This window comes from Schistocerca gregaria, chromosome 4, assembly GCF_023897955.1.
Source record: "Schistocerca gregaria isolate iqSchGreg1 chromosome 4, iqSchGreg1.2, whole genome shotgun sequence".
Lineage (NCBI taxonomy): Eukaryota > Metazoa > Arthropoda > Insecta > Orthoptera > Acrididae > Schistocerca > Schistocerca gregaria.
The window spans coordinates 99,334,771-99,349,580 of NC_064923.1; the positions used below are offsets into that span (position 1 = coordinate 99,334,771).

At 39.2% G+C, this 14,810-nt stretch overlaps 1 protein-coding gene across 1 annotated transcript in view; it reads left to right on the plus strand.

The window, feature by feature from the left end:
* Positions 1 to 14,810, plus strand: part of LOC126267297 (nibrin-like) — a 179,017-nt gene that overhangs the window by 138,764 nt on the left and 25,443 nt on the right. Inside the window, exon 8 of the mRNA XM_049972374.1 lies at positions 6,744 to 7,194. Coding sequence (XP_049828331.1) covers positions 6,744 to 7,194 — 451 coding nt within the window. The remainder of the gene's footprint in view (positions 1 to 6,743; positions 7,195 to 14,810) is intronic.

The following is a 14,810-nucleotide window of genomic DNA, read 5'->3' on the forward strand; positions in this document are numbered from 1 at the left end:
GCTCCATAGGTGGCCCACTTATTTTTAAAAGTCCACTGATCCTCAGCTCTGTGGCTGGGCTTGCCTCTTCCACTGTTTGTCACACATCTCCAGTGTTCTCTTACTTAATGCAGAGGCAAATAATCACCATATTGTCATATTGGCAATCCTACACTTTCATGTTTTGCATCTCCTCTATTGTCAGCCTTTGGCTATGTCATGGATGAAAGCATTTACATGACAATTTGCCTACTCACCCTGACTGAAAAAAGTTATAGACGTCACAGTGTGCAATTTTTTCTGTTTGTCCGTGACACCAGGCTACTCCACCCCAATCTTCTGGTGCCTGGCCCCCCACCCTCCCCTACCGTGCCTGGGACCATATTCATCTGGAATTTGCTGGCCTCTCTCTCGGCTCTTTGTGGCTCATTGTCGTGGACACTTATTCTACCTAATCCTATATAGTTAGCATGATGGCCACCAAAACTTATGTCACTCTCGATGCATTCATCCAGATTCTAGCCATCAAAGGGCTTCCCCACACCATCATGTTGGACAATGGGCCCTAATTTATGTTGAGAGCTTTTGAACAGTTCTGCACCTCCAATGGCATCAAACACCTGTTTCTTCCACTGTTTCACCTACCCTCCAATGACAATGCGAAGCATAATATGTGCACGTTTAAACAACAGATGTTTAAAGCAGTTGGTTGTTCCACCACCACAGCTGAGCTCGCATTTTTTCTGAGCATCTACAGGACCACCCCTGTCCATGATCATAGCCCAGAGGAGCTCATCCATGGGCGGCAGCCATATATTCTCTTTCACATTCTGGCCCCACAGAACTGCAGACCTGGCACACCAAGTGATTTCTGTTGTGTAGCTGTGTGGGCACACTCATATTGGACAAAACTTTTTGGCTGCCAGCCAAAGTGGTTGCCACTCAAAGACGGCGGCTTATGACAGTTGACGCTCCAAGGGATTTGATGTCTCAGCATACCAACCAGCTCTGACTGCACCTACCAACTGCACCACCACCACCGGCTCAGTCAGACCTGGACTGCCCACCATTGCCACTCCCACAACCACAGGAGTACAACTTGCATTCCAGTGTACTAGCGTCAGTTCTCATGGTCACAGACTTGAAAGTGTAAGTCTCAGTGAGACCTCCGCCCTCTCAGCAATCGTTACCCACACCATCATTTCCCATGCCACCACACCCCGGCACATTGCCACATGCCCCACTTCTTCCTCCCAGATGGCAGGCTTTTGCACTGGGACTCTGCCTGCACCACCAGTTCGCCACCCCAAGAATTGTGTGGGGCACTTCTGGCCCTAGATGCCCATTTGAGGGGGGAGGGATTTGATACCCAAAATTGGCAAGTTTGAAGGCCCACTGGAAGATACAGACTTGATGACAATTGCTGGATGGTGCAGCTACATCTGTAGGCACTGGTGTTACCACTGCAAGCACAACCATGAGGATACACCTGCCTTGGCAGCATATCAGTGCTACACAACTGCCCTTAAAGTCAGCAGCACAACAGTTCTGCCAGTTGGTCATGATTTCTCTTCACTATTGTATTGATCTCACTATGCCTTAGGAGTTCAGAGAGAGAGAGAGAGAGAGAGAGAGAGAGAGAGAGAGAGAGAGAGAGAGAGAGAGAGAGAGATATGATACCTTGTGCAAACTATTTGTGAATGTGATTAAATAAAAAAATGAACTATCTGACCTCTGAGAAAAGGACCCAGTGCATGTCCTAAAAAGAAATGTAAGTTCAATTGAGGTTGCAGCTGTTTCCCATTAGAAATCAAGTACTCATGCTGTGAATCAGTGGACAGGGCCGCAGTAAGCCAGATATTTGAGTATTACACTGACCAGCCAAAACATTATGACCACTGTCCACCGCGACGTTGGATGCCGTCTGGTGGCATTGCAGGCATGTGATGCAGTAACAAAAGTATGTAAGCAGAGCAGACATGGATGGCAGATCAATCTAGTGAAGGTATTGGCTGCAAATGGTGAAATCCATTGAGATAAGTGACTTTTACAAAGGACAGAGTCTGTGAACAAGTATCTCGAAAACAGCAAAGCTGTTGCTACTGTTATGAGCATCTACGGAAAGAGGTGTAAGAACAATGGAACTACTAGTAGCCACTAAATGGCTGGACATCCATGACTCTTCACAGTATGTGGGGTTAGGAGGTGGTGGATAGATGGTGGTCTGTGGCATCTCTGCCTAAAGAGCACAATGCTGGTGCACACACAAGTGTTTTGGAGCTCACCATTCATCATACATTGTCAAACATGGAGCTCTGCAGCAGACCATCCGTACCTGTTTACCTGTTGACCAATGACATCATCACTTATGATTGCAGTGGGAATGGGACCATTGGGATTCAGCCGTTGATCAGATTAATCATTTTGCTGTGCTAGTTGGATCTCCACAAATGGCATCCTTGAGGTGAATAGCAGCTCAAAATGTGGGGAAAGGCTGGTGAGTAGAGCAGTATTATGCTATGGGAGACATTCTCCTGCGCTTGCATGAGAAATGTGAATGTAATTGAAGACATACTGACAGCTGCAAATCATCTGCATCCCTTCATGCGTGATGTCATCCCCAACAGCAATGTCATCTTTCAGCAGTATAATTTGCCATGTCTCAGAGCCAGAACCATGCTACAGTGGTTTGAAGAGCATTATAGCAAACTCATGTCCAGATCTCCGTGACCAAATTAGCGTGATGTAAATCCTACAGAGCCCATCTGGGTCACTATTGGGTGCCATCACTGCGTAAACAAATCAGCAGCGTGTTATTTCTGTGAACCACATGACCTGTGTGTAGACATCTAATGCCACATACCTCCATAAACCTACCAACAAACTGTTGGATCCCTGGTATGCAGAATCAGGGAAGTATTTCATTCCAAAGACGGACAAACAAGCTATTAAGCATGTGGTCAAAATGTTTTGTGTATGACAGTGATGAAATCAAGTCAAACTAAACTTCCATTTAAACAAAGCATTATTTAAAATGTCTGCCTTTATAGCTGAGTGGTCAGTTCGCCTGACTGCTGAGTAAAAGACCTCAGTTCAGTTCCCAACACTGACAAGAATTTTTACTTTGGTTTGTTGTTGTTGTTGTTGTTGTTGTTGTGGTCTTCAGTCCAGAGAATGGTTTGATGCAGCTCTCTGTACTTCTTCATCTCCCAGTACCTACTGCAAACTACATCCTTCTGAATCTGTTTAGCGTATTCATCTCTTGGTCTCTCTCTATGATTTTTACCCTCCATGCTACCGTCCAATACTAACTTGGTGATCCTTGATGCCTCACAATATGTCCTACCAACCGATCCCTTCTTCTAGTCAAGTTGTGCCACAAATTTCTCTTCTCCCCAATTCTGTTCAATACCTCCTCATTAGTTATGTGATCTACCCATCTAATCTTTAGCATTCTTCTGTAACACCACATTTCGACAGCTTATATTCTCTTGTTGTCCAAACTATTTATTGTCCACGTTTCACTTCCATGCATGGCTACACTCCATACAAATACTTTCAGAAACGACTTCCTGACACTTAAATCTATACTCAATATTAACAAATTTCTCTTCTTCAGAAACGCTTTCCTTGCCATTGCCAGTCTACATTTTATATCCTCTCTACTTCGACCATCATCAGTTATTTTGATCCCCAAATAGCAAAACTCATTTACTACTTTAAGCATCTCATTTCCTAATCTAATTCCCTCACCATCACCCCAGTTTAATTTGACTACATTCCATTATCCTCGTTTTGCTTTTGTTGATGTTCATCTTATATCCTCCTTTCAAGACACAGTCCATTGCGTTCAGCTGTTGTTCCAGGTCTTTTGCTGTCTCTGACAGGATTACAATGCCATCGGCAAACCTCAAATTTTTATTGATTCTCCGTGGATTTCAATTCCTACTCCGAATTTTTCTTTTGTTTCCTTTACTGCTTGCTCAGTATACAGATTGAATGACATCAGGGATAGGCTCCAACCCTGTGGCACTCCCTTCCCAACTACTACTTCCCTTACATGCTCCTCAACTCTTTTAACTGCCATCTGGTTTCTGTACAAATTGTAAATAGTCTTTCGCTCTCTGTATTTTACCCCTGTCACCTTCAGAATTTGAAAGAGAGTATTCCAGTCAACATTGTCAAAAGCTTTCTCTAAGTCTACAAATGCTAGAAAAATAGGTTTTCCTTCCCGTAATCAATTTTCTAAGATAAGTCTTCCCCAAGGTCAGCTTCTACCAGTTTTCCCATTCGTCTGTAAAGACTTCGTGTTAGTATTTTGCAGTCGTGGTTTATTAAACTGATAGTTCGGTAATTTTCACATCTGTCAACACCTGCTTTCTTTGGGATTGGAATTATTATATTCTTCTTGAAGTCTGAGGGTATTTCACCTGTCTCATAAATCTTGCTCACCAGATGGTAGAGTTTTGTCTAGGCTGGCTCTCCCAAGGCCATCAGTAGTTCTAATGGAATGTTATCTACTCCCGGGACCTTGCTTCGACCTAGGTCTTTCAGTGCTCTGTCAAACTCTTCACTCAGTATCATATCTCCCATTTCATCTTCATCTACATCCTCTTCCATTTCCATAGTATTGTCCTCAAGTACATCGCCCTTGTATAGACCCTCTGTATACTCCTTCCACCTTTGTGCTTTCCCTTCTTTGCTTAGAACTGGGTTTCCATCTGAGCTCTTGATATTCATACAAGTGGTTCTCTTTTCTCCAAAGGTCTCTTTAATTTTCCTGTAGGCAGTATCTATGTTACCCCTAGTAAGATAAGCCTCTACATCCTTACATTTGTCCTCTAGCCATCCCTGCTTAGCCATTTTGCACTTCCTGTCGACCTCAGTTTTGAGAAGTTTGTATTCCTTTTTGGCTGCTACATTTACTGCATTTTTATATTTTCTCCTTCCATCAATTTAATTCAATATCTTGTGTTACCCATAGATTTTTACTAGCCCTTGTCTTTTTATCTACTTGATCTTCTGCTGCCTTCACTATTTCATCTTTCAAAGCCACCCATTCTTCTTCTACTGTATTTCTTCCCCCCATTCTTGTCAATTGTTCCCTAATTCTCACTGAAACTCTCTACCACCTCTGGTTCTGTCAGTTTATCCAGGTCCCATCTCCTTAAATTCCTGTCTTTTTGCAGTTTCTTCAGTTTTAATCTACAGTTCATAACCAATAGATTGTGGTCAGAGTCCACATCTGCCCCTAGAAATGTCTTACAATTTAAAACCTGGTTCCTAAATCTCTGTCTTACCATTGAATAATCTATCTGAAAACTTCCAGTATCTCCAGGCTCCTTCCATGTATACAACTTTCTTTCATGATTCTTGAACCAAGTGTTAGCTATGATAAAGTTATGCTCTGTGCAAAATTCAACCAGGGAGCTTCCTCTTTCATTTCTTACCCCCATTCCATATTCACCTACTACATTTCTTTCTCTTCCTTTTCCTACTATCGAATTCCAGTCACCCATCACTATTAAATTTTCATCTCCCTTCACTATCTGAATAATTTCTTTTATCTCATCATACATTTCATCAATCTCTTCATCATCTGCAAAGCTAGTTGGCATACAAGCTTGTACTAATGGCGTAGACGTGGGCTTCTATCTATCTTGCCCACAATAATGTGTACACTATGCTGTTTGTCGTAGCATACCCAAATTTCTATTTTTTTTTTATTCATTATTAAACCTAATCCTGCATTACCTCTATTTGATTTTGTATTTATAACCCTGTAGTCACCTGACCAGAACTCTTGTTCCTCCTGCCACTGAACTTCACTAATTCCCACTATATCTAACTTTAACCTATGCATTTCCCTTTTTAAATTTTCTAACCTGCTTGCCCGATGAAGGGATCTGACATTCTCCACTCCGATCCGTAGAATGCCAGTTTCCTTTCTTCTGATAACAATGTCCTCCTGAGTAGTCCCCACCTGGCGATCCGAATGGGGGACTATTTTACCTTCTGAATATTTTACCCAAGAGGATGCCATCATCATTTAACCATACAGTAAAGTTGCATTCCCTTGGGAAAAATTACAGCTGTAGTTTCCCCTTGCTTTCAGCTGTTCACAGTATCAGCACAGCAAGGCCATTTTGGTTAGTGTTACGAGGTCAGATCAGTCAATCATCCAGACTAGTGCCCCTGCAACTACTAAAAAGGCTGCTGACCCTCTTCAGGAACCACACTTTTGTCTGGCCTCTCAACAGATACCCTTTCGTTTTGGTTGCACCTACAGTATGGCTATCTGTATAGCTGAGGCACGCAAGCCTCCCCACCAACGCAAGGTCCATGGTTCATAGGGGGTGGGGGTTACTTTGGTTTAATAAATGGAATTGGTTGCACGCAGACTCATGAGGACAAACAAGGAGATACTTGAATTAGTAGTGGCTCTAGTTAGAAATGCTGACATTAATGGCCAAGAAAACACGTCTGCCAATCACATACCCATTGCATAGTGGTGACCAAATTACACTTTAGGCAAACATTGAACTAATAATTGGTTGGGAACACGTGACACCCTTGACACAACATGAAATTTAATTTTTATTATTTGAAATATACTAGTGCTACAATATACCATACATTTAGACCATATTGAAACCAATAGGCAATATTGAGCATTGGAAATTAATTATACCAATTTTGTTTACACTTGTGTATCAAGGTTTAAATATATAGTAATAAATTAACTTTTTTTTTTCTTTCATAAGGCGATCTGATGAAGAACTTGCTCCATCTAAAGCAAAAAGACAACATATAAGCAACCATGAAGGACATGATGCTGAAGACCTGTTTGCATTCGCTTGTGATAAAGAGGATAAGAGAAAAGAGGAAGATTTATTTGCATTTGCCTCTGATAAGGAGGAAAAGAGGAAAGAGAGTGATTTATTTGCATTTGCTTGTGATAAAGAGGAAAAAAGAAATGAGGAAGATTTATTTGCATTTTCTGAAGATCTCGCAAGAGGATTAGAAGCCAATGAGCCAACAGTGAAAACGAAGACAGGAAAAAGAAAAATGCCAGATAACCATTCTCCTTACAATACACCTAAAAAGAAAAGTCATTTAGATTCAGTAATGGAACCAGGGCCCTCCAAGGAATGTCGTGATGAAAAAAAATTGGATACACAAGAGGAGTTCCTATCAATATGCCCAAAAGTTGAGGTAAGCTAACTAATCTGAAATACAAAACTGGTTTTTTTTCCCAATGCTTGCTTAGAATTATAGGTGCAGCTCTTTCTTCTTTGATACTGTCATATTCTGTCATATTATAAAATGTCTCAATTAGCTTAGAGCAGCTTGAGATTTTTGGGAGAGCTAGTATCCTACCTGATATTTAAGACATAAGAGAGAGGGAAATGCCTTCTTAATAACCCCACCATTATTAACACACCTGTCCCAACTATGAACTGGTCTTTTTAATACCTAATGTAAAGAAGTCATTGTTTTGTTGTTTGGACTACTTTTCCATAAATTCTTTGACCTCCTTATTGTTTCTGAACATTTTTCCATTAATGTATCCCTGAATGAAACTAAATTTCATCAGAAGTTAAAACTTTGTTTGGAAAATGCACACCTCTCTTTCATAGTGTTCTTGCAAGTCTGTATGCATTTTAAGTCTTGTTTCCTTGTGGTGTTGCATTAACCCTCTCAGGACCTACATTGCACTTCTTTCGCTCTACTTGAGCTTGTTACTGCTAATGTTATGATCTGTGCTAATGCTTACTGCAACTGTTTTTGGTATATGTTTAACTGTAACACATCAGTCTTCACAGATAATATTGCCACTGCGAAGGAGTTGCCACTCCAAATGGCTGGACAGGATGTTGCTTGTCAGTCACTGAGATGTTACCATTTTTGAACTGTTGTAATCATTTACAAAAATTTCCCTGCTTCATATTACTTTCACCATTCTTTGAAACCAATTGGTAAAAGATTTTAGCCACGTTTTCCACCTTTAGGAAGCAAAAAGTGGATCACTAAAGGTTGTTCATCTAATGTAGAAACTTGAAATTGACATGCCATTGTTAAATGCTATATTGAGTTTATAAATTAACAGTTTTTATCCATCAGCTTTGCTGAGCTCATCCCAGTGATGCCAATGTAAAGCCTTGAAAGTATAAAACTCCTCATAAAAATGGTTTCATTTCTATATCAATTTGTCATTCTAGTCATTTAATGTGCCACGACGGGTGTGAACCATCAGTTTAATAAGTCATAGTCACAAAACACTGACACAAATTATTGGCAGAAAAATGGAAAAATCTGGTAGAAGCTTTTACCAGCATTGTTTGTCCAGAACTTAGTGTTCTGGGGAAAACTAGGAACACCTGAGGCAATACTAACCCTATGACTAGTTGTAGAAGATAAACTGAAGAAAGGAAAAATTATGCTTATAGCATTTGCATATTTATAGAAAGCTTTTGGCAGTGTTGGGTGGAATATACTGTATGAAATTTTGAACATAGCCAAGGATAAAAGACAGTGATTAAACTGTATCTACGACTTGTATGGAAACCAAATGGCAGTTGTAACAATTAAAGAGTGAGAAATAGAATCTGTTTTTGAGAAGGTAGTGATACAGGATTGTAGACTATCGCTGCTGTTATTCCAGCTGTACATTGAGCTGAAAAGAAGGATAAATTTGGCGGGACTAATGACCACAGCAGTTGAGTCCCATAGTGCTCAGAGCCAATTGATAAATTTGGCAAGAGAATTCAAGTTGAGGGAGAAGAAGTGAAAACCTATTCTTCCATTTTATTGTGGTTCACATTGATAAGGCTCCCACGACTGCCATTTCATTGTGGAATTGACGTGTACAGGAGAGTCTTGCTCAACACCGTTTTGGATTTGAGTGACCCCATGCAACTACTGCCCAAAAGGGAACAAATATTGCTTACTCGGGCTTGCAGGATAACACTCACATCACATACCTTAAGTCAGAAATTAGCATGTTTTTGTCAAAACAGTGGACCGTGTGATGACATCTGGAGTATTATGGGCTGTCAGCACAGTGCCCATGTTTACAGCTTTCCTTCACGTGGTAGCAGAAAGCTTGGGCCAACTGCAGTGGGCACAGTGAAAAAAACTGAACACAGGAGTGGCACCACATCACCTTTTCAGACAAGTCCTGGTCTCCATACAGTGTTACAGTAGACACATCCATGTTTAGAGTCTCGGCGGAGACTGGGTGCATTCATCATTGTCGTACAGTCCTGGCAAATGAGGTGATATGGCTTGCCATTGGATACAGCCACTACAACTGTTTAACTCTGGTAAAAAGTTCAAACAGCATGGAATGACACCCGTATCTCTCATCAAAGCACATTTTTGGTCAGTACACAACTAGGTTAGAAGCACTGTTGCTGTCAGAGGTGGCACTTGTGTGTACTGAATTTCATGCCTCCCAGATTACCTAAAAATTTAATAAAATGTTCTCCCTACTACAGTTTATAAACACAATAAGTAGGATTTCGTAATTTACTATTCTTCCTGGAGTTATAATTTATACTATGATCTTTTTTGGTGAAACATTTTGTGAAGGAATAATTCAGCATTCGGCTTTGTTGTTATCATTGGCCGTTTAGCTGTTAGAGAGGTCAACAAGCAAATGTATAGATGGCTGTAATTCACTGGCTGACATTACATAAGACTGTAATTCACTGATTGACATTACATAAGACAGCTTCTTAAGATATTTTGTAATTTGTTCAACAAGTTATTGAATTGAATTTTTAAAATTCTTTTCTTGTTGCTCCTTGTGTGCCAGCATGCGTCAACTTTGTTTTGATCTGTGTTGAGGCCCTTAGTCTTTTCCCATCCCCCATGTTCTTTGTCAAGAACCTGCTTGTCTGAGATCTTGCATGGAACCCAAGAATTTCATTGATTGTCGATGTTGTCAGTCCCAAAACAGCACGTTTGATGTTGGCTTCTCAAACAGTATTGCCATTTGTGTAAAAAGGATTACTGTGAAGTAGACTTAATGTTTGGTGTGTGAAGGATAAAGCAAGGACTATGCAGCACTTTTGCAAATATAATTCATGCATGCCATGGAGTTTTCTATTCACTGCTGTCTTGAATGTAATAATGTGACATTTGTCGTTAGTTTTTATCATTGTACTGCTGCAGTCAATAGCTTGTGTTTGGTTGCAATGTTCTGACAAATAAAATTTTTCCTATTATGTTCACATTAATTTCAGCAAAGGGGCTGAATTTGAAAAACTAATCTCGGTGACACTTCCCAGATTTAGGCTCACAGAAGATTTGGGCAGCTTTTTTCTGCAGCACCACTAGCCTATTGAAATCACCTCAGTTTGTTACGTATTACATTTCTGTGAAGTCTTTATTGTAGTAATATCTTTCTAGTGGAGAGCTGCATCATACCAGTCTCAGGACTGAAGATGACAACAACAACAACAACAACATCTTTCTAGTATTTTCTCATTATATTGATTGCAAATATGCTCTTACTCACATTTACTGTAAAGCAATCTCTTGATTGGCTACATCAAGAGAAATATTATATATGGAATAATGATCCTGTATAACTTTCTTAGAGTTTGAGCTCAAGATTTATTTGCATTTAGAACAATCTACATTTTTTCCTAAATTACTTTGTATTTCATTTCTAAGTTTTTTTTATTGTGATTGATAAATGAAATATTTACCTGTTTCCAGCCAAGTTGACTGGCATGGATGAGCCAAATTATTAGTTATTATTAATGTCAGACCCTCCTGTATGTATAACTGCATTCAGATCACATCATGTGCTATCCCCTTAGATGTACTTTTCTTTTCCCACCCATGCTGCTGTTCTATGAAATTGGCATCACCATGCTGTTTCTTGACTTTGGCATGTGAAATGTGAAACATTTTTAGAAAGTGAGTGCTAGATCCCAAATTTTGCTTAAATTAAAATTGTATTCCCTTGTTACTATATTCTTTGCTAAATTCCTTTAATAAACATCCCCAGAAATGATCTTGATATATCTCAGTTTCTGATTGTACCATAACTCTTCTGTTGAAAGACATCCAATCTCACCTTGTGTTTTATTACTTTTAAAGACTGTGTTGCTAACACAATTAGTGTGGGCCACTTCAATGCTGTATAGTTGGCTGGCTAATGTCAATAACATCATCCCCATAAGCAAAACATGTGATTGTAAAGGCCTAACCATAAAATAGCTCACTTTTTGGATATCAGCTATATAACAAAAAACAAGGACGCTACAGATTTTAAAAATTCCCATGTGAATGCCCACCCAGCAATCATTGTCTGTTGATTACAGGCATAAAAAGCTCTTTGGAGTTTCCATTTTCTCTTATATATATCAATATTATGAAAAGGCTGGATTGCTACCCACTGTATAGTGGAGATGATGAGTTGCAGACAGGCACAACAAAAAAACTACTTGACAAGTATGCTTTCAACCAAAATACCTTCTAAATTAGACAGTATACACAGACACATTCACGCAAATGCAACTCACACACTCACATGACCACCTTCTCTGTTTGCCAAGGCCAGACTGCAAACAACAGCAAATGATATATCAAGTAATGCACAAGAAAGTACCACAGATTAAATTGTGAGTGTTACTTGAGAAAGAAAGTAATTAATATGTCACTGAGACATCATACTTAATTGACCCAAAAATAGGATAGTATGGGTGAAAGATAAAATGGTACTTCCTGAAAGTGTATGTGTTATGTATATGAAGAAAGGAATACCAGAATGAAGATGTAGCAGCTGCGAGTACGAAAAAATTCACCAAAAAGAAATTATAGTGCTACATTGTAATAGAAAAAGGTATGTGGAACAGGAGCAAACCAGTGTGTGTGGTACAAGACTGTATAAATAAGAAACTCTCAATGAAATAGCTTTTACAGACAGAAAAAAGTAAGTTTGGGATAAGTTTGCTAGCAGACTGTGGGATGACTTGTAAATAATAGGAAAAAATTTAAAAACTGCTGTGCAAAGTAATAAAGAACAGGGCATTGTTACCACTGTGATAAGATTATAGAAGGCTGATGAGGACAGATGAAGTAAGGGAGGAAATGAAAAGCTGTTTAGTATGCCACTAAATGGTCAAAAACAGCAATGAAATTGAATGCTGAGGGGACCCAAAATATAAAAACATGGCACCTATCTTGTCAAGCTCTAAGCAGAAAAATGCAGAGGGTTGAAGGTAGGACATCATGCTTTGGCAAATTGAATGCAGATGTGTTCAAGATGAATGGAATGTAAGGTATGATCTGGCTACACAGAGTATTCTCTGTCATTTTAAATCTAAACTAGATCTCAAATTACTGGTGAAAACCTTTCCAGGTCTTTCTTCAGAAGTGCGACGTATGGGCCCCTTGTAATTTCGTATTTTCACGTACCTGGGTGATTACTGGGAAGATAAAATTAACAAAAATAAGTTAACCACAACTAGAAGAAGAGCAGCACCATATTGGGTGAGATTAAAACATTATTGACTTTGTGTTTGCTGTAATGTTCGGACATAATGAGAACATGTGGAAGAATCCTTACATCAACATACATACTCCGCTAGCCATCAAGTGGTGTGTGACAGAGGGCACTATTTGCACCAAACACAGTGGTATTTGCTATACATAGGAATGACGTATTAGTGTCCAAGGAAAAAGGTTGGTAAATGCACAGAGAAATTATACTTGCTAAAACCCCTGGTCAACTAAGTAAAGATGCTGTATAACAGATCCTACAGCTATGTCCCTTCAAGAAATGGCACTTCAGAGTATTTCAAAGGAAAGAAAAGTAGCAAGGAGGTGCCTTTCTCCCCACATGTTCATTGTAGTTATGGGCCAATTAATATAATCCACAAATGCTTCTGTATTTGCAGGTGATGATGATTATACCAAGAACCAGAATAAGTAATACAGCAGATTTGGAAAATACTTCAAAAAATAATAACTATGAGAAAGTAGATTAGGACGTAGAAATTGCTGTCAATGTAGATTTATATAGTAAGACAAAAAATACTAGGAAATACTCAATAGATCTCAAGGAAACATTATGTATTTTTAGATAGTTGACAACATTCCTTCTAAACAACAAAATATTGGGAGATGCAAGACAACAATAATGAATATATACAGGGATTAGACTAATCCAGTTACCCCCACCCCTGGTTCTTTAAGCAGTCAAACTCCCGCGTATAAAACTGATTCAGATGCCTAATTACTTTATAAATGAGTTAATGTGTTAAACATTTGATGTTAAGCAGGTAAAACCTTTATGGTTGAATGTGCAAAGCCCTGGTTATGTTGGTTTTACTAGTTTTGGATTACACAAAGTATGTTAGCGGCAAGAAACAACCAATACCTTCTCTGTGTGATAGCAATGGAGATCTATCGTAGACAGTGCTGCCAAAGCAGAGTTACTAAACACAGCCTTCTGAAATGTCTTCACAAAAGAAGACAAAGTAAATATTCCAGAATTCGAATCAATAACAGCTGCCGACTTGAGTAAGGTAGAAGTAAATATCCTCGGAGTAGTGAAGCAACTTAAATCACTTGCTGATACATTAGCTTCATACTTAACAATAATATACAACCATTTGCTCAATGAAAGATCCATACCCAAAGACTGGAAAGCTGTACAGGTGACACCAGTATTCAAGAAAGGTAGTAGGAGTAATCCACTAAATTACAGGTCCATATCGTTAACGTCAATATGCATCAGGATTTTGGAACATATATTGTGTTCAAACATTATGAATTACCTCAAAGAAACCAGCCTATTGACACACAGTCAACATGGGTTTAGAAAACATCCGTCCTGTGAAACACAACTAGCTCTTTATTCACATGAAGTGTTGAGTGCTATGCAAGGGATTTCAGATCGATTCCGTATTTCTGGATTTACGGAAGGCTTTTGAAACTGTACAACACAAGCGGCTCATAGTGAAATTGCGTGCTTATGGAATTCATTTCAATTAAATGACTGGATTTGTGATTTCCTGTCAGAGAGGTCACAGTTCGTAGTAATTGATAGAAAGTCATTGAGTAAAACAGAAGTGATTTCTGGCATTCCCCAAGGTACTGTTATAGGCCCTTTGCTGTTCCTTATCTATATAAACAATTTTGGAGACAATCTGAGCAGCCGTCTTTGGTTGTTTGCAGATGACGCTGTCATTTATCGACTAATAAAGTTATCAGAAGATCCAAACAGTTTAGAAAAGATATCTGAAAGGTGTGAAAAGTGGCAGTTGACCCTAAATAATGAAAAGTGTGAGGTCATCCACATGAGTGCTAAAAGGAACTCATTAAACTTCGGTTACACGATAAATCAGTCTAATCTAAAAGTCATAAATTCAACTAAATACCAAGGCATTACAATTACGAACAACTTAAATTGGAAGGAACACATAGAAAATGTTGTGGGGAAGCTTAACCAAAGACTGTGTCTTATTGGCAGGACACTTAGAAAATGTAACAGACCTACTAAGGAGACTGCCTAACTACGCTTGCCCGTCCTCTTTTAGAATACTGCTGCACGATGTGGGATCCTTACCAGAAAGGACTGACAGAATGCATCGAAAAAGTTCAAAGAAAGGCAGCATGTTTTGTATTATCGCGAAATATGGGGAGACTGTCACAGAAATTATACAGGATTTGGGCTGGAAATCATTAAAATAAAAGCGTTTTTTATTGCAGTGGAATCTTCTCATGAAATTCCAATCACAAACTTTCTCCTCCAAATGCAAAAATATTTTGTTGACAGCGACCTACATAGGCAGGAACAATCACCAAGA